Source organism: Panthera leo, chromosome C1 (genome assembly GCF_018350215.1).
Source record: "Panthera leo isolate Ple1 chromosome C1, P.leo_Ple1_pat1.1, whole genome shotgun sequence".
In the NCBI taxonomy this organism is placed as follows: Eukaryota; Metazoa; Chordata; class Mammalia; order Carnivora; family Felidae; genus Panthera; species Panthera leo.
In genome coordinates this window covers 98,317,354-98,336,451 of record NC_056686.1, presented here as the reverse complement: position 1 = coordinate 98,336,451, position 19,098 = coordinate 98,317,354, and the positions used below count along the sequence as shown (strand labels likewise).

The window sequence follows — 19,098 nt, the reverse complement described above, 5'->3', positions numbered from 1 at the left end:
AAGAGGCAGGGTTCCAGTCACAGCAAAATCCGCAAGGGCTTGCTTTCAGGGCAAGTACTCATTACTCTACTAGCCAGCTAAGGATGCTGACACTCAAAAAAATCCTAACAACCAGTCTCTCCAACACCATTCACAGGCTAGTATGAATTAGGAGCACCCGCTAGATCCCAAGGACCTGGAAACAGATGTGAAAAGAACCTTAAGAGGCTTAAGCTCCCGTCGGTGGTGACCCACGGACTGTGACAGAACCTGTGACCAGGGGAGGGGTGGAGGGTTTCAGGTGAAGATCTGCGGCGGAGGCGAAGCGGAGTTTCTAAGTGTTAAATGATGGATGATGGCCACGCCGTGCGGACAACGGGCTGTAAGGTGAATTCCGGGCAGAGGAAGGGGTGTGGGCAAAGCAGGCTGGTGTGAAGCAACCCTCCCAAACAACTACAGTAACAGCGACAGGGCCACCCTGCTGAGTCACAGAACAGCTTTGAGACCCTGTTGGTGGGGTGAAGTGTCTCCCCAAATCCACGTGTGTACCCAGGACCTCACGATGGGATCCCTGCAGATGTAATTACAGTGAGTTAAGGTCCTACTGGTATCTTTATAAAGAAAAGGGGACACACACAGAAAGCGCCACGTGATGACAGAGCGGAGACTGCGCTTACGTGGACGCAAACCAAGGAGTGCCAAGGACGGCCAGCAGAAGCCAGGAAGACCAGGAAGGATTCAGAGGGAGCCCGGCCCTGCCAGGACCTAGATTTGAGACTCCTAGCCTCCAGAACGGACAGAGAAAACTGTTTTAAGCCACCCAGTCTGTGGTCCCACCGCAGCTTTAGGAAGTGAACACATCTGTATTTAGGGCAAGACAGATGGAGACAGGGAAAGAGCAGGGCCAGGCTGAGAGGATGGCAAAGGTCGGAGACGGTGAGGGGGGGACAGCGGGACAGAGAGGGAGTGTGTGGGTAGGAGAGAGGGAGAGCCGGCCAGGAAGATCCAGAGGATGCTAACAGTAACCAAGGCCTCCCTCTCTCCTACTACTCTTAGAGGTGTGCCTGATCCGGCGGCGGCTTTTTAGGCCTGAACCCGGGGTCTTTGAGAAAACGCTAAAATGGTTCGACTTTCTGGGACAACTCCCAGTGTGGGCGAGCCGGCAGATGGGCTCAGTTCTATCTGACTAACTTCTCCCCACAAGCATCAGCAAGGCCGCAGCCTGGATGCGTGGCCTTCGCTGTTGGCCTGGACGTAGAGATAAAGTGACTTTGGGGTGACCAGGAGTCAGGACAAGGTGCAGCAATGTTCATGCCGAGTCCCAGAGACACGAGCATAATTAGCCCCTCAATGCCGCTGCCACCTCTCCTGGGAACCGCGCACAAGAGCGTTTGCATCTCTGGGCCCTCCTGCCTTTTAATTAAAATGTTTGTCTCGAGACTGCCTTTGGGGATGTGGCTTACACGAATCCCACACAGGGAACAGGCAATGATCACCTTGGAACTTGAGGACAGGGAGGGGCGAAAATGGGAAACGGCTTGTGTTTACTGACAGACCTGGACTGGACGGTAGAAAGAGTTGGGCACAAGCCTGGATTTTCAGGGACTCTGTCACAATGGGCCAGGTGCGACACACATTGCTGCCTGAGATCCTGGGATGGGAGGCAGACTGCCGACCTTGACGGAGGCCCCACAGCTGGGGCCCTGTCCCGCTGGCGCGGCCCAGGGAGGCTCCCTTCCAGGCTGCATGGATTCCCGGGGGGACCGCGGCCTGCGGGCTCCCCAGCCACACGGAAGCTGCAGAAACCTAGTTCTCTGAATCAATATTTATGGGTTGGAAAGTGTCCCTGGCGTAGGCACCAAATGGGGCTGCACGCAAGCCCTGTAGGGGCTCCCATCAGGAGGCAGAGACACTAGAGGCCGGGAACAGCTCAAAGGGGGTTGGTCACCAAGGAATGGCCTCCAAAGTGCAGCCTGGGGGAGCACCGGGGCCCTTCTCTCTGCACTTTACGTCCCCCCTCTTAACAAATGATCACCCTGGAAAATACCCTCCCGAATGTCAGGCAGACCACACTGAGAACATGTGCAGAGACCACGCTCTCCCTCCCTGGGAGGACGAGAGGTAGCTCACGGCTACATGCACCGGTCTGGTTCTTCTGGTCTCAGGAGCCAGACAACAAAACGCTGTCCCGCGTGTTGCCCTTTTAGGCCACGATGCCATGATCCACGGGGCGGGCGGTTCTGAGTGTGGCATCAACACTTGAGACCTCCTTCGGAGGTGATCCCGTCATGGCGGGCTGTCCTCTTGGCGGCCCTTCCCGCAGCAGAAATGCTGGCAAACCTGAGACACGCCTCCCTGTAAGCGGCAGGTTTGGCTATTGCCATGGTCTGCCCGAAGAGTCCGCAGCCCTGCTTCCGGGACAGGGCACCGACCCCATCACACCGCCACCTCCCTGCATGGTCCAATTTGGGCCGCACCTGCCGGCCCTGCCTGGGATGGAAATTCAGCTTTCTCAACGTTTCAAATTACTGAGCTGAATCACACCAGATAAACATCAAAGACAACTGCCTGCTTGGGGCTAAGACAGAGATTTAGATAGGAACTACGGTACCTCCAGACCCACCTGGGATGCCTGACTGGCATTCTCTTAGCCAGCCTCCCATTTCTCAGCCTCAGTACCTCTGGCCTTGGGAAGAACCACGGGAGCAGAGCATGAAAAGTCGGGAATTCTGAGGGCCATCAGCCTGGCCCACTAGATCTCTGCCGGCAGAGACGGAGCCAAAACGGGCACAGAGCGGAGCCGGGCAGTGGCTCTGCAGGACAGGGAATGCAGACACCTGTCCATCCGCCTTCTTGTGTGTTGGCATGTCCTAGCCACCTGTGGCCCCTTGGGAAGGCCATCTAGACCAGTTCTGCATCCACGGGCTCCTTGGCCATTCGGTGGCTGCACTCTGTGAGGGTTGGCCGCTCAGGGGCTCGGAGCAGGGCTTACGGGCAGACACTGTGCGAGGGAAGCCTTCCCAGCTGTGGCCACTGCCAAGAGGCAGCTGTCCAAACACAGGGCTGCAGTGTCCAGCGTCTCACACCCTCATTACAGCCACTTCGAACAGGCACCCCCGGGCCAAACCGCAAACGGCAGCCCTCACAATTCTCCCACAGCAACGCAGATCCGAGCAAAAACCTTTCCACTCTACTCCTCAGCTTTTACTCGTTTTTATCCTTTGCTTTTTTAGGGGACTGGCAAACGTCTTCGATGAAAAGCAGTTAAACAAAACACACCTCTCTAAAAATGAAAACTGTGTACGAAACCATGATCATAAATGACATGAACCAAAATCCCCGGTGGTCATTTAAAAACACTCCCCAGCTTTGCAGCCAATGGTGCTGGGTCCTAACCAAACCCGTTGATGCCAGTCTTGAATGTGAGAGGGAAGGCCCACAGCTCAGTGGGACGGTCAAATCTGATCGGCGGTGTAATTACCAGCTTGGCTATCGCTTGACCCAGGATCACAGACCTAGGATTTCAAGGGGAGGTAGATCTGCCCTGGAATTACTGGAATAACCTTAATCTCCCCCAGAGACTCTCGCTTTCTCACTTCTAACTAGAAAACCCAAGTGCATTCGAGAGAAGCAAGGCTCCCACTCGAGCTGTGAGGACGCAGGCGTGAGCCGGAGAAGGGACAATATGAGCTCTGTTTCATCAGGGTTGAACTGCGCTCATTGATCCCATGGTTTCCTGGGGCTCTGGGCTCAAGAGTCACCACTGTGTCATGTTCCCGTCTTAGCTCGGGCTGCCATAACAAAATACCATAGACTGAGTGGCTTAAACAACAGAAACTTATTTTCTTGGAGTTCAGAAGCCCAGATGTCCAAGACCAAGGTTTGGCCGATTCAGTTTCTGGTGAGAGCCCTTTTCCTGGCTTACAGATGACAACCTTCTCATGATATCTACACATGGCCGTTCCTCGATCCGTGAGCACAGGGGTGAGAGAAAGAGAGAGAGAGAGAGCGCGCGCGCGCGCGCGCGCGTGTGTGTGTGTGTGTGTGTAAGCTCTCTGGTGTCTCTTCTTATAAGAACATGCGTTTTATCAGATCTATGACCTCACTGAACCTTAATGACTTCTTTGGATACCCCTTCTCTAAATAAAGCCACACAGGGTTTAGAGTTGCAACCTATAAATTCTGGGTGATACAATTCAATCCATAACATTCCACCCCTGGCCCCTAAAATTGATGTTCTTCTCCCATGCAAAATATGCCAATTCCATCCCAACAGCCCAGAAGGTCTTGACTCATTCCGGCACCAGCCCTAAGCGCAAAGTCTCATCTAAGTGCTGAGACTCAAGGTATAACCTACAGTGAAGCAAAGATCCCACTCCAGCTGTGAACCCGTGGAACCAGACAACTTATGTGCTTCCAATATATTAATGAGATAGGGATAGGATAGGCATTCTCATTCCAAAAGGTAGAAACTGGAGGAAAGGGTTGATGGGTCCCAGACAAGTCCAAAACCTAGCAAGGCCAATTCCATTAGATCCTAAGATCTTGATCTTAAGGGTAATCCTCTTTGGTTCAACACGGTGTCCTCGGGGCTCAGGGCTGGCCCTGCCCAAGCAGCTCTCAGCAGTGGCCCCAAGTGGGGGACACAACCTCTGAAGCCAATGAGAAAGAAACCTGGTCCCTGGGCCTGTAGTGGGAGTGGCAGCCCGATGATCTCTGGATCATCTTTGGGGTCATTCCTCCCTATTCGTGAGGATAACACATGTTCTCAGCCTTCCTTCATTCTACACCCCCTTCTCTGTATCCGTTAGTCCCAGGTGACAGTGTTACTACTGGGACAAACCCATCTTCCCATCTTTATTCTTGGCTTCTGCTGGAATGGCTGATCAACTCCTGATTAAATCAAACAGAGCTTGGCTGGCTCAGTTGGTAGAGCACGCAACTCTAGATCTCGGGGCCATGAGTTCGAGCCCCACATTGGGTGTAAAGATTTCATAAACAGACAAACAAACAAATAAACTTTAGAAAACATCAAACAGTTGTGTGACCACACCCTTGATGTTGTTCTCTTTAGTATCCACTTCATCATTTTTTGCTGTATGAATAAGCTGAAAATTTTCCAAACCTTCAAGTTTGGATTCCCTTTTGCTTAACGACCTTTCCCTTCTGCAACACATCTCCTTGTCACATTTTACTATAAGCAGTTAAGGAGGACCCAAGCTGCATCCTCAACACCTTTCTCAGCTAAACATCGGGGCTCCTGGGTGGCTCAGTTGAAGCACCTGACTCTTCATTTCTGCTCAGGTCATGATCTCACAGTTCATGAGATCGAGCCCCAGGTCGGGCTCTGCACTGACAGTGCAGCATCTGCTTGGGATCCTCTCTCTCCCTCTCTCTCTCTCTGCCCTCCCCTGCTTACACGCTGGCATGCATGCTAAGTAAATAAACATTAAAAAAAAAAACTATTAAAAAAATTCCTCAGCTAGAAATCCAATTCCATCATTCACAAGTTCTCCCTGCCACAGAACACCAGAACATGAACACAGTTCAGCCAAGTTCCTTGCCACTTTATAATAAAAACGGTCTCTTCGCCACTCTCCAGTGACATGTTTCTCACTTCCACCTGTGAATTTTGGGGGTGGGACACGACAGCCCCTTTCAACACAGCAATGCTACGATCATGCATGACCATAAACCTGCACTGTTTGAAAAGCAATCTGCGAATCATTTCTTCTAAAGCACAGGTGGTTCTATGGTCGGTAACCAGACCCTTGATAAAAAGGTGCAGGGTCGGCACCAATTTATAAGATACTCTCCACGTCAGTGAATGAAGCATGCCTAGAAACCCACACAGTCAAAGCCTGCTCGCTGAATTAGCTACAATGGAGCTTCAGCCAGATACATATCTCACAGAACACGGGTCACTGTCAACAGGCAAGAGTTCTACCTGCTTTTGTGGTTCCAGTCTCTCTGCTGATGACTCCCGGCTACCACTTTTCCTTGATGTTCACATGCCTCCCTATAGCAGCTCTCACTTGAAATGTGTTACTTGTGCACTTGTTTGAGGTACAGAAGTCGGTAAGTAAACGTTAGAACTATATGCAAAGTAAGAACAAGCAGACTCTGAGAATGGGAGCCCGAGGTGGCTGGGGGCGTCGGCTGCCTACCGCTATGGTTTCAAGGCCCAGGTTTTGTGTGCTGACTGACTGAACAAAAAGAACCAATGGGCTACGGAATGGCTGCAGAGCGCAAGCCGGACATCTCTGGCAATACTCTCTGCATTCTCTCCTTTCCAGCCCTGCAGCTGAGAGTTCAGTAGAATCACGTTATTTTAAAAAAATCGCCAGCACCCAGCCTAGCCCACGGTGAACAACTCCAAATTGGTGACGAGTTCGTTCACGTGTTCTTAAAGCAGTGATGCGAATATGGACGCATCTATCCAAAGGTTAAGAACATTCTGGAACCAGACAGCCTGGTCTCAAACTCTGGCTCCCACAGTCACAAGCAGACAACCAGCTTAACTCTTCTGTGTCTCAGTTCCTTCCTCTGAAGATGAGGATGATGGTGCCTCCCCCAGGACCGTTCAGATTAAATGAGTTCTGTTAGGAGCGCAGAAGGAGCTCGGCACATGGTAAGGACCAGGTGATTGTTACCTTAGGGTTTCACTGTAAACTGCTGTCCTACATCTCAGATTCAGTCAATTCGACTGGCTTCTACGCTCCAACATTCATAGCATTTGGCTTTAAAGAGCTCAAAACTGAGAAATATATTAACTATGATAATCAAATGCCATTTGTCTCTCTTCTGGATTTCTCCCCAAATGTGGTCAGATCAAAACTTACCAATATTTGGTGACATCCTGGAAAAGTCAGCAGCTCATTGTGAGAATGAGGTCAAAACAAGTGACCAGGGAGGTGTGCATGCATAATTACAAAGCAGATGTGCTGAGACCCAGGGTGCTGCAGGGGAGGGGTGGGACCCTCAGGAGGGCACACAGGTCCCTGATCTGTGTGCAGCTTGGGCTCCCCTATAATTTTTTTTTAACGTTTATTCATTTTTGAGAGAGAGTGAGCGCACAAGCAGGGGAGGGGCAGAGAGAGAGAGAGACACACACACACACACACACACACACACATGAGGCAGGCTCCAGGCTCTGAGCTGTCAGCACAGAGCCTGATGTCGGGCTCAAACTCACGAACCATGAGATCATGACCTGAGTCAGACCGACTGAGCCACCTAGGCACCCTGGGTTCTCCTCTGTAAAGGGCAGCAGCCCCATACCACCTGCCCCACCCTGGCAGGGCAAGAGAGGGGAAATGACAGCAGACATCTAAAAAGCCCCCTGTCATCCCCAAGGCACTGGACAAACGTTAGTAATATCTTAGTCTATTGACAACGTTTCACTTTGTACCACAATAATCTTTTATTTTTCTGGAAGTTTTCAAATAAGCCCATAATTCCATTCTTGCCAACAAACAGGGCCACTGTGCCTTTTGTGAGAGCTAACGAGGAGCATATTTGCTTCGAGAAACGAAAGAACAGGCATTCTTTTGACAACTGTCAAAAATAGCTCAGTCGATTCAAGAAAATCATCTTTGAGGACAAAACAAGAACTAAGAACTCACCGTGGCCCTGCACCTAAGCCCGTCAGGTCATTGCCACGGGGAAGGCTTTACATAAAGGGAAGGGAGAAGGGCGGCGCACATCAGCTGATCTGATTCCCGGCCTCGCTCTTTGTCTCTCTGGTTCCCCCACCCCTCCCGTTTCCACACTTTACGAAAGGGTTTAGAAGTTCTATTTCTGGCCCCGTGACTCTTCCGGCCACCGCTGGGCGCAGACCAGATTTAGCCCAAGAGTCGGCGGGTGACTGAGCCCACACGGTGCCAGCAGGAGAGGTGCCAAGCCCGCTCCAGCTCGCACAGACCGGCTGTCACGGGGGCAGCCAGGCATTCGTGTAGAAAAGGCGTCTCCCCTTCCCCAGCCACCTTTCCACCCCAGAAGCAGGGTCTCCACGTGAGGACAAAGAGGGCCTTACTGAAGGCGGGAAGAGGAGGAAAACAAAGGGCCCGGAGAGAAGCCACCAGGAAGACCAGGGCACCCCCTCAGCACGCTCCCCCCCGGAGCTGCTGGCAAGGTGCTACGCTCGGGTTTCCCTGGGGGCTGGGGTTAGCGGCTTCAGGGTTGGCAGGGAGAGGCCGGGCAGTTATCGGTCATGGTAAGAACAACCGGGAAGGGTCTGTGGGCCCCAGGAGCATCGCAACAGAGCCCTGAAGGTAGCCATCGCGCATCAGGAGCCCCAGTGCCGGGCTGCGCACCTGACAGGTGTCTAATGCAAGTCTGCTGGTCATTCTCCACCGCAAAACAGGGGGAAAGAAAGCAGAGATGAACAAGCAGCAGCGGCTTACTTCCCTTCACAGCCCCACGGGCATCTGCGAAGGACTCGAAACACAGGATTCTGCCGTGCAGGGCGCGTGACTCAGACACCAATTCCCTCCAAGGACCGGTCAGGATGGCAGCAGCTTCCAATGCTAACCACCCCCCCCCCGCCCAGGCCTGGGGTGGCCCAGGTGAAGCCAGAGGAACGAAAGAGGGTGTGTGCCAACACTGAGCCGGTTTGGCCCAGCTGCAAACCAGGGCTGGGCCACCTTCCTGTGTCCCAGCCAGAACTATGACAAAGCCCATTGTTCTGAGATCCACTAAGGTGCGCCTGCCGATACTGGCCGCTTTGCCAGCTGCACGATCAGAGGCCGTAATGGCCACAATTAACTAAGGGCTCACCAGGTGCCAGGCAGGTTACACACCTCAACATGTATCGCCCGAGGAGGCAGGGGAGCCCGACGAGACGGCCAAGTCGGTCATCCCAGGCTATCCGTTCACCGGGAGCCCTGTGAGTGCTGGCTGTATGCCACGCTCCGGGGCCAGACACTGGGGATGCGATGAGAGGGAGACACGGCCCCTGTCCTCAGCCCCTTCCTCAGTTGGTGGGAGAAAACAAATAGTCCCGTACACACAAAGTGAGACATACCATGATGAGGGCATTAACCTAGGCCCAGCTTCACGACAACTAGGTGACTGCGAACGAAGGCCAGCCGTTACTAGTTTCTACACATTGTTTAAGTGTCCTAATCCCCCTCATCTGTAATACTGGGATGAAGAGGGGCGCCTGGGTGGCTCAGTCGGTTAAGCGGCCGACTTCGGCTCAGGTCATGATCTCGCGGTCCGTGAGTTCGAGTCCCGCGTCGGGCTCTGTGCTGACAGCTTGGAGCCCGAAGCCTGTTTCAGATTCTGTGTCTCCCTCTCTCTGACCCTCCCCCGTTCATGTTCTGTCTCTCTCGGTCTCAAAAATAAACGTTAAAAAAAAAATAAAAATAAAAAAAACGGGGATGAAGAGTACATATAGCAAAGGGTTCTGTGAGGACTAAACGTGACAATCTACACAAAGCGCTTACCTCGGGATAAATAAAAATAAAATAAATGAGATAAAATGCGACCACCGCTTTTTTAGTTGACCACCAAGTAGATTATATACGCAGATTTAAAGTATGACATCTCAATGTATTTCTAACTTTGTCCCACATACGTACATTTTCAAAACATTCAACTCTCACAAGTTCAGGGTCTCCAACCTGCACCTGATTCGTTACTGGAGGGTCACTAGGGTGGCCGTATAATTTAGTGCCTAGACCAGGACGCCTCTGGGCGTGGAAAATAAAGGCACAATGAGCGATTCTGAGCAGCCTGGAGGTGCTGGCCACTCTGTCCACTGCCCACAGGCCAATTTCAGGGGCAAGGCCAGCAGCCATCACTAGGCATCCTTCCTCCAGCTCTGTTGGGAGCTGCCATGTTTGAGAGCTCGCCCAACAAAACTCCAGCCTGGATGACAGGCAGCATTTGTGTCACCCCACCCCGCAGTCAGGAAAGTCCACGGACAGGGACACCCCCCCACCACACACACACACGCACACACACACACGTCTTCCCAGAACCTCAGGGAAGGAGTCAGACTCTGGTCCTGGCACCCGTCCTCACCCCTCACGTGCGGCCTCCTAGAAAGATGTCAGTCAGCAGCCCTTACCTCAGGTGTCCCAGGCTGTAGAACCGGGACTCGCCGTCGGTGGAGCGGACCACCTGCAGCGTGAACATGGGCTGCAGCTGCCTCAGCTCCAGCAGGACAATGGCCAGGTAGTGGATGAAGAGGAGGGCGTCCACGAGGGACACCGCGTACTGCACGATACCCTGGTAGTTGCGGTCCCGAGAGTCCAAAATGCGGACCCCATAAAACAGCCAATAGGAAACCACAAAAAAAAAGATGAGGACCAACAGAAGGGCACGGAACACGAAGACGCGCGGCACGTCGGCTCTCTGCTTGCGGAAGAACAGCGCCCAGGTCCCGATGAGCAGGATGAGGAGTTTGAACGCCACGGAAATGAAGAGTCCCTCACAAATTGTGCCACAAGGCTCCAGCTCGTCCCTCCACAGGATGGGGGGTAACAGGATGAAGGCAATGGGGGTGAGGAACACCAGCAGTCCAAGGACCGAGGCCACGGTGAGGCCCAGGTAGCGCCTGCAATCCAGCCTCACGCTGTCTTCCATATCCTTGCTGATCCTGGCAATGTCCTCCTGCGATATGCTGTGCTCTGAGGTGCCTGTGATGGCCGTGGTGGTCTCTCCCCAGTTGTCATCCTGACGGGGAACACAAACAGGGAGCGTGAAGAGCCACAGGCGGCAGGTCACTGGCAAAAGCCACGAAGCAAGCATTTGGACACGCGGTGCCCACGGAGGGCCCTCCTCTCTGAGCCAGCCCACACCCACGGGCATCCCAGAAAACGGAGGCTTAAGTCTTCAAATACAGGAGGTTTTGACCTGAACGGTTTTCACTGGCATTTTTCCAAGGGGGTCATATACTGACCTTTCCAAACAGAGAAAACGCAGTCTACCCTTTTGGTGTGTTTGTTGGGGGATTCATTCTTATCATGTGGATTATCATCCCCCGTGCTGGAATCTCCGGAGAGGCTTTTTGGCCCAATAAGCAATCCCGCCGTTGAGACTGACATGTGAGGGCTCACCCGTAACATAAGAAAACTCTGTGTTCTCGCCTCAGTTCATGGCTGGGTTACGAAGGCCGACAGAGTCCAACTTCCGGAAGTGAGGTATTATAATACCCCCCAGCAGCTCTGAAGAGCCAGGGACCTTCACTGCTATGTACAAATCACAGCTAACCTGTAGCTATTTTTTTTTTTTTTCTTCAAGAAGTATCAGCGTCAAGCACTCTGTGACAATGTTTCTCAGCGAGCAACCTAAGCAAATTCAAGTACGGATGGCCAGGACAACTCAAAACTTCCTCCCTACGCCTGGGTGGCTCAGTCGGTTAAGTATCCGACTTCGGCTCAGGTCATGATCTCAGGGTTCGTGAGTTCAAGCCCCACATCGGGCTCTGTGCTGACAGCTCAGAGCCTGGAGCCTGCTTCGGATTCTGCGTCTCCTTCTCTCTCTGCCCCTCCCCTGCTCACACTCTGTCTCTGTCACTCAAAAATAAACATTGAAAAAAAATTAAAAAAAAAAAAAACTTCCTCCCTAAACACACATTCTCACTGACACATGGAATATCGAGGGTACAGAACTACCAGACTATTGCAGTGTCTCTGACTTTTGTGCTTTCCTCTCTCTTTTTAAAGTCTGAGGTAGCTTCCATTTGGAGCAAGCAGTCTCTTCCTTTACCAAGATCCACTTGTTAAGATTTTCAAACAATTCTGCTATTTTGCTGGCAAGCAAACCTGACTTCACTACAAAGGCAATGAAAAGCCACAGGGGTTCCAAAGAGGTTTTTGCATCAGAGATTTGTGTACATGATTTAACTTGGAGAAAATAGTCTGATGTAGGGACAAACTGGGTGAAATTCATGTGTAAGACACCAACTTTGAAAAATCTAGTTTAAGTTGACAGCTGAATCAGCAAGAATTGGGATCTCAAAACTGAACAAGAACCTTAGATCTAGAAATGATCAGAATCATGATCTATGAACAGATAGGCTATGACAAGGACTGGTGGGCGGTGGCAATGGTCTTGACCGATGAACAAACAGGTCTTCGACTTGGAAGGTTACAAGCATCACATACCACAAACTCTCTAGGACAACAGCCAAAAGCCACCAAGACTCTCTCACACATGTCTGAGGGAAGTACCGAATGGTCCAAGCACTCTTGAAAACGGGTCTGGTAGTGTCATACAAATTTCACTATATGCTGAACTGTATGATCCAACAATGCCACTCCCACGGTTTTATCCAAAATCAATGAAAATACACATCCGCAAGAAGACCCATGCCAGAATGTTCTTAACAGCTTTATTCACAGTAGCCCCAAATGGCACACCTCAAATGTCTATCTATCACCAGAAGGATGGGTAACAAACTGTAGTATATTCAGACGACAGAATACTACTCAGCGAAAATAAAAAAGGATGAATTGCTAAAACACACCAGAACTTGGTAAATCTCAAAATCATTACGCTGACTAAAAAACGTCTGAACCAAAAGAGTACGATCCCAATTATATCAAATTCTAAAGCAGGCAAAACCAATCTATGGCGGTAGAAATCAAAACAGGGTCTGTCTTGAAGAGGTGGGGGTGGGGACGGGAATTGACTGGGGAGAACATGAGAACTTTGTAGAGGAATAAAAACATATGTATCGATAGTGTAAGTTCTCTGGGTTTATTCAGCTGTTTGAAATTCTCAAACCCTACACTTTAAATCTGTTCATTTCTGTGGGTAAATTTCCTTCAATGAAAAAAAAAATCACCGATATAGAGGAAAAAATAGCCACAACGTCAAAAATCAACAACTTGTGGGGAGCCTGGGTGGCTCATTTGGTTAAGCATCCGACTTTGGCTCAGGTCACGATCTTGCAGGTACGTGAGTTCGAGTCCCGCCTTGGGCTCTGCGCTGACAGCTCAGGGCCTGGAGCCTGCTTTGGATTCTGTGTCTCCCTCTCTCTGTGCCCCTCCCCTGCTCGCGCTCGGTCTCTCTCTCTCTCTCAAAAATAAACAAACATTAAAAAAAAAATCAACAACTTGTAATATAAGGTGAGTTCACAGCCTACATAAAATAACTTACTTTATAACACCTAGAAAGAGTGAAACGTAAATACTGGATTCCATGTTGTGTACTGGGCCTAATATTCAGTTGATAGTCAGTGTGGAAGTAATTATTCCTAGTGTCTCGTTGTCATTTCGTTGACCACCACACTGCTATGGTTTAGCCAGCGTTTCTAACTAAATCCCCTGTACATTTAAAGAATGGATGTACACCTTGTGCCTAAAGAGCGTAGCTGTCCGAAGCGTCCTCCGAAGCTTGGGGTTCTTAGAACAGAAAGGACCTAAGATCCTCTAAATCTACTATCTAAAGAGCCTGAGGCCCACAAAGGTCATGACTGCCCTTGGTCACAGAGCTGCGGAGAAGTACCGCCTCCAAAAACCCATGTCAGGGCCTTTCCCATCACATCAACTTAGTGTAAACACAAACAGCTTCCCGGTGAGCTCCAAGGTGTAGAGAAGCGGCAAAGAAGAAATGTCCTCCCAGCGGGCCGCCAGCACTGCGGAATCCACATGCGGAAGGAAACTGCCGCCCTGCAGCACTTCAAGGGCGTCCAATCTCAGGGTCAGCCAGCCAAGGCCACCCCTCTGGCCCTCCCAGAGCCATGGCAGACAGTGCGACGTTCCTACTAATGGCATTTACTCATCACTGGCCAAACTCCACCTTCATCCCACAGCTGAGCGTTGGGTTCTGAGAGCACCTCGTGTGCTCTGAGGAATCCCAATTTCAAGTGCCTCTGTCTGCTTAAAGATGCACGTATGTGTGCAGCTGCAGGTGTGAGCACACATCGGTCTATTCGGGGCCAAGGCTGTACGTGCATGTATTTCAAGAGCTGTGGAAGGTAGGCAAGCGTGTTTCTGAGTACAGCTCAGATGTTTATTTAACTCAGGCGGGCTGCCAGATAGTCAGGACCCAGAGAGAAGAACCCACACGGTGTCTTTTAATACACTGCCAATATTTTAAAACTGGGTGACTTCACATAAAATCCTGATTTCCCGCTCTTCTTAAGTACCAGTACACCCAGAAACACAGAATTCCCGCACCCCTGAGCAGTAAGACGTGTCCAGAGCTGGGGAGCTGCTGCTCCTTTGACAGAGGAAATGCATTCTCTAGTTTGCCACAGACCCCAACGCTCCACGCCTCTGTCCGGACGCTGAGGTGCCCCACAGTTTGCTGCTCAGCCCCCAGCCTGCCTGATATGTGTGTGTCCCTTCTCTGTGACTGAGGGCCTATTTCATTCTTCCCGGTTTTCCTACCGGGCATCTAAGTGTCCAGCCCCCGATTTATTTCATATATCTCTTAGCGGTCAGTCTGGGCTCTCTGAACCTCTTCTTCTCCATGCCACTCAGGGCTGCTAGAGAGGACATTTCCTTCCCTCCCGTACCGTTCCACTTTGGAACGAGTCTCTGGAGACGACAGCCTGTAACTTTCCCTTTCTCTGCCCTGTCATCAGCCCGGCTGGCTTCTTTTCAACACCATAGTCAAAGCAGGCCAACCAATCGCATTTCAGAACAATCCCCAAGGCAGCCAATGGCAGGACAGGCTGTCCTTAGACCAACAAGAAACCACGAGACATAGATAAACTAATTATCATGCTAGAAAAATAAAGATAAAAACCCAAGAGAACCTACTGCAACAAGACTTAGGAAAACATTTACTGAAAAGAGTCTTGATCCAGTGGCAGTGTGCTTACAGACTGCCTTTGATCCTTACCTGAACTTCCTCTGTCCGAGTGGAATCGTTTGCCAACAGGGGCTCTCCAGTGGGAGCTTGAATGGTGACAGATTTTTCTGACCCTCTGCCATCTTTATTCCGGGGTGATTTGTGTCTCTCTCTATTTCTCTCCCTGAAAAAAACAAAAATGACTGATCATCAGCTGGCACGTTTATACCATGTGAATCACTTCTCATCAAAATACATTGCAGATTTGATTTTGAGCTTAGAAAAATTCTACACACACACATATACACACGCACGCAGCCAATGCCCACCCAAGCCACCCGCCTACAAGGAATAAGCTCATTTTTACTCCCAACTTAGTATTTTCCTCCTGCCATCCAAAGACCCAACACAGAGACTGTCACTCCACCCTCAACAGTGGAATTGAAAATACACCTTTTCAAAGCCTAACATTGTGAATTTTAGAATTTCTGTAGCTGACTTGATTTGCTTACAATCTGCCTAAATTCATTTTCTAGGACTTTCTTGTGGGGGCAACACTGCAAAATGTTTACAGTTTGGTCTGTCCAAAAAAATCTGAGACACACTGTCACCCTACACCTTTGCATAACACAAGAAGAAAGGAAATTCTAAACCAGCACAGAGAAGCATTTACTTCTCATTCCTAGAAATTTAAACTGAAAGTCATTCCCATAGGCTCTGGCTGAGTCCAAAGGACCCAGAGGAACACAAAAAGCTAGTACAAATGACACCAAGGGGTGCAACTGTCTATGTGTGTGTATGTTCAGGCTTCCTACGGAAAACAGGCTGCTGCCTCATTTTACCCCAGATGCACTTCCTGGGTGGTCTTCCAGGGCAACCGTGAGAGCACCCTGCCTCGGGTCAATGTTGAAATTACAACAGGGATCAACTACTGTGTGAAGCTGAGTGTGGTCACAACCTGGCCATTAACCACCTACGGAAACTGGGACTCCCACCCCCGTCTGTGAACACTCAGTTCAGGAGACCCCCCCCCCCACAAAGGATCCCCTCGGTGGCCAAGAGTAAGCTCCCTCAACCTCCGGTCTTATAGGGCCTCCTTGACATCAGTCCTCCCTCAAACACTTGCCCTCATTCCCAAGGCCCCCCAGGCAGGGCAGAGCACTGCACACATAGACTCTGGGGACATCAGTCAGATCTCAGGTCTGCCCCTATTCGATGTGCGACCTTGCACAAATTATTTAACTTCTGAAAACCTCAGTTTCCTTATCTGTTGACATGGGGATAATGATCATACCCCACAGATAACGTATGCAGATTTCAGTACAGGGGCCTCGAAGAAGGAGATATAAAAGGAGCTATTAATACACAATCCAACTCCTTCTCCACAGTGTCCTGTTAACCTACCATTTACCAAACAAAATCACATGCAGACTTCCTGGGGGCAAACTCCTACCTTATCAGTACCTCCCTAGGATAATCATTGGTTATTTACTTCTAAGAGCAGGGAGGCTTTCTTGGTCCCAGAAGTTCTCAGTGACAGCATCTCCAACTGCTAGAGCATAACTTATCATCCCAATCTATTGCTAAATTAGAGTCTAGAAATACACGTGCTCTGGTCAACTTGGGTGTTTTATTTTAACCAGGTTACGAGGGCAACAGCAGAGAATCTGTCTGTTTACCTAGAGATGCATCCATCAGTGCCAATCATTCCACTCCCACTCCGACTTAGAGAGCACCTCACTGTGTGCTTTAATTCATTAACTTCATTCAATCCTAACAGTGATTGTCTGAGGCTGGTAGTCTGGTCCCTGTTTTACAGATGAGGAAACTGAGGGTCATGGAGGTTAACTGACTTCCCAAAGTCGTAGTGAGCGGCAGAGCAGGATGTGAACCCAGGTCTGCTCCCACCACCGCGTCTCATACCCGCTACGCTGCGCTGATCTGCAGATCTGGTGGCACGAACATTCCTAATGCTCATCCTGACACCCTCTGTTGGATGAACTACCGGAGCCATGAAATCTGCCTGTGGAGCTACGTCCGGCAGCCACAAAGGCACTGTGAACTTGGACAGCACGAAGCGATGGGTCCAACGCTCTGGGCTGCCGAAGACACTCACTTCAAAAGGACCCAGTGTGCGAAACAAAAAACAAGTTGGGAGAGCCTTCCCACACGCCTGCGCAGTCTTCAGGATGAAGAGTGTAGACGAAGCCTAGAACCCCCGCTCCCCAGGGCCACCATCAGCCAGACCCAGGAGCCTCCCCTTCCACCCTGTGTTTCCACCATCCCCAACCGCTTTCCGATCCATCACTCTTTCCGCCGTCAGCCAAGTCACATGCTCCCCCAACCCGTCTATCTATTCACTTAGTCCCAGGGGTCAAATCCTGTGACAGCACAAATTCCACTGGAAATCAAAATTCTTTCACTGAGTGCCAAGTGCTGAGCCTGAACGTTGCCAAGGCAGAAAGCAAGTGGGGAGGCACCCAGGGATGGAAACAGCCTCTCTAGGGCCAGCCATCAACCTGACCACCTCCACCCCTGCGGCTCTTAAAGGGCCCCGCAGCACCCAAAGGAGAAGTGACAGCCTAACCATTCCCCTGGTGACATCTGAGGTAAACCAGATAGGAGCCTACTATCTGATAACCCCGGGAAGGTTTCTCATCCCCCAGAGCCAGATACCCTAAACCAGTGCTTCCCACACCTGCACCAGGATGGGATTTAGGTACATTCGCTGGCCTCACCCCTAGGGAATTCTGGCAGGCAGACAATGGGAATCTGCATTTGTCACCAGCACCCCCGGTGATTAAGATGCGGGGGGTCCGGGGAAACTTGCCGCAAGGTGCTTCCCCCCAAATGCCCTGGGGAGGAGGGTTGTTGGGGGTGACTGTCTGGCAGCCTGGCTGTTTGTGACATGCCTGTATACAACAGGGGCTCAATAATGGGAGTTGTGAGGGTAACGCCTGGCCTCACGATGTTGCAGCGTAGTGTGGCTTCTTTATTAAAATAGCGTTAAGCGGATGAGGCTGGGGACAAGGCTCAGGCCAGCGTGCGTTGCGTCAGGACACAGCATCAGCAGCGGGGTCTGTCAACACTGGGCCGGTGCCCGTGGTCACACGGCTTTTACAAAAATCACCAGTTGTGAGTTACCGCTCCAGGAAGGTGTCGGAGCCAGTCCTAAATGGAGAAGTCCAACAAAACTACTGCCATTCGGTGCTGTCCAGGGTGCAGAGCTTCGAGCCGCAGGATGGCCGCCTCACTACAGTGGGTGCTCACATGTCCATCTCTACGGCTCCAAATGCCGTGTCGAGTGCACTCCGGGAGAGGGCTACCCGCTGTTTGCGGGATCTAAGAGTGGAAACAGGAGACTGAAGCAGGGGGGTGGGTAAGGCCACCAAGCCACAAGAGGGCTGTGACAAAGCCATGCACGCCAGGGAGGGTCTCCGGCTCCGCCTCAGTGGTGTGGATCACCGGTGTGCCGGGCAGCTGTGTCAGCCACAGGAACCGGTGTCTTTACCTGTGAGTCGGTCTCTATGCAGCATCTGCCCATCAGAGTCCAGATCAGTGTAACTGTCCCATGTGCGTGCGGGCGAGAGGGTGGAGAAGCCAGCGACGGCACGCAGGAGGCCCCAGCACGTGTCTGTACCTGCGTGTGTGTATGTGTGTGCAAACACATCTACCCAGGCGGCTCTAGAGCTGAGCCCTTGGGGGCTGCTGTAAAACGCCCTGGCTCCAGCCAGAACCCCCATCAATTCCTGTTCCGTTCCCACCACAGTCGGCATTTCCTGGGAAGACTATTCAGCTCTGTGTCTGTTGTTGGTCTATTTCTATTTGGGGAAAGCCGGCCCCACCAGTCACTCCTCCCTTTCCTTCTCTACCACCACCCACTACCTGTCCTTTCTCTGCTGACTGCGGGGCTGGCTGGCCGCTTCCGGTCGGCATGGAGTCGGGTAGGAGGGCTGGGCACCTGGCAAACTGACTCTGGGGCAGCCTGGGAACAAAAGCACCAGTTCCCTCACTGCTCAGGCAGCCCTCTTTTGAACAATGCATTTCAGCACACGAGGATCCTAGCCTGAGGGTCCTAGCAGGTACCTGCCAAGGGTTCCTTAGCATCACTGTTATAGCTGTAGCATGTAACTCCAGGAACGCAAAAGGTAAGGCAAGGTCAGCTGAAGTCCGCACCATTTTCCCAGCAAGTTAACTGGACACCCTCTGGAGACAGCAGACATCACAAAACCAGACCACTGACCTCTTTGTTAAAAAGGAGTCACTTGTCATCTGTTTGGAACCCAGCCAGTCCCCCAAAGATGATCGCCGAGTCACTGGGCATATCAAGTTTGGTACACTTCATTATTCCTGAGTTAGGGGCCT

General features: G+C 51.3%; 1 protein-coding gene across 2 annotated transcripts in view; it reads right to left on the bottom strand.

Moving 5' to 3' along the window:
• The window catches only part of VANGL1 (VANGL planar cell polarity protein 1), a 47,723-nt gene that overhangs the window by 16,626 nt on the left and 11,999 nt on the right, over positions 1-19,098 (bottom strand). For both annotated transcript variants that reach the window (XM_042953560.1, XM_042953561.1), the window contains 2 exons: positions 14,785-14,917; positions 10,055-10,662 (listed from right to left, as the gene is read on the bottom strand). In XM_042953560.1, coding sequence (XP_042809494.1) covers positions 10,055-10,662; positions 14,785-14,917 — 741 coding nt within the window. The remainder of the gene's footprint in view (positions 1-10,054; positions 10,663-14,784; positions 14,918-19,098) is intronic.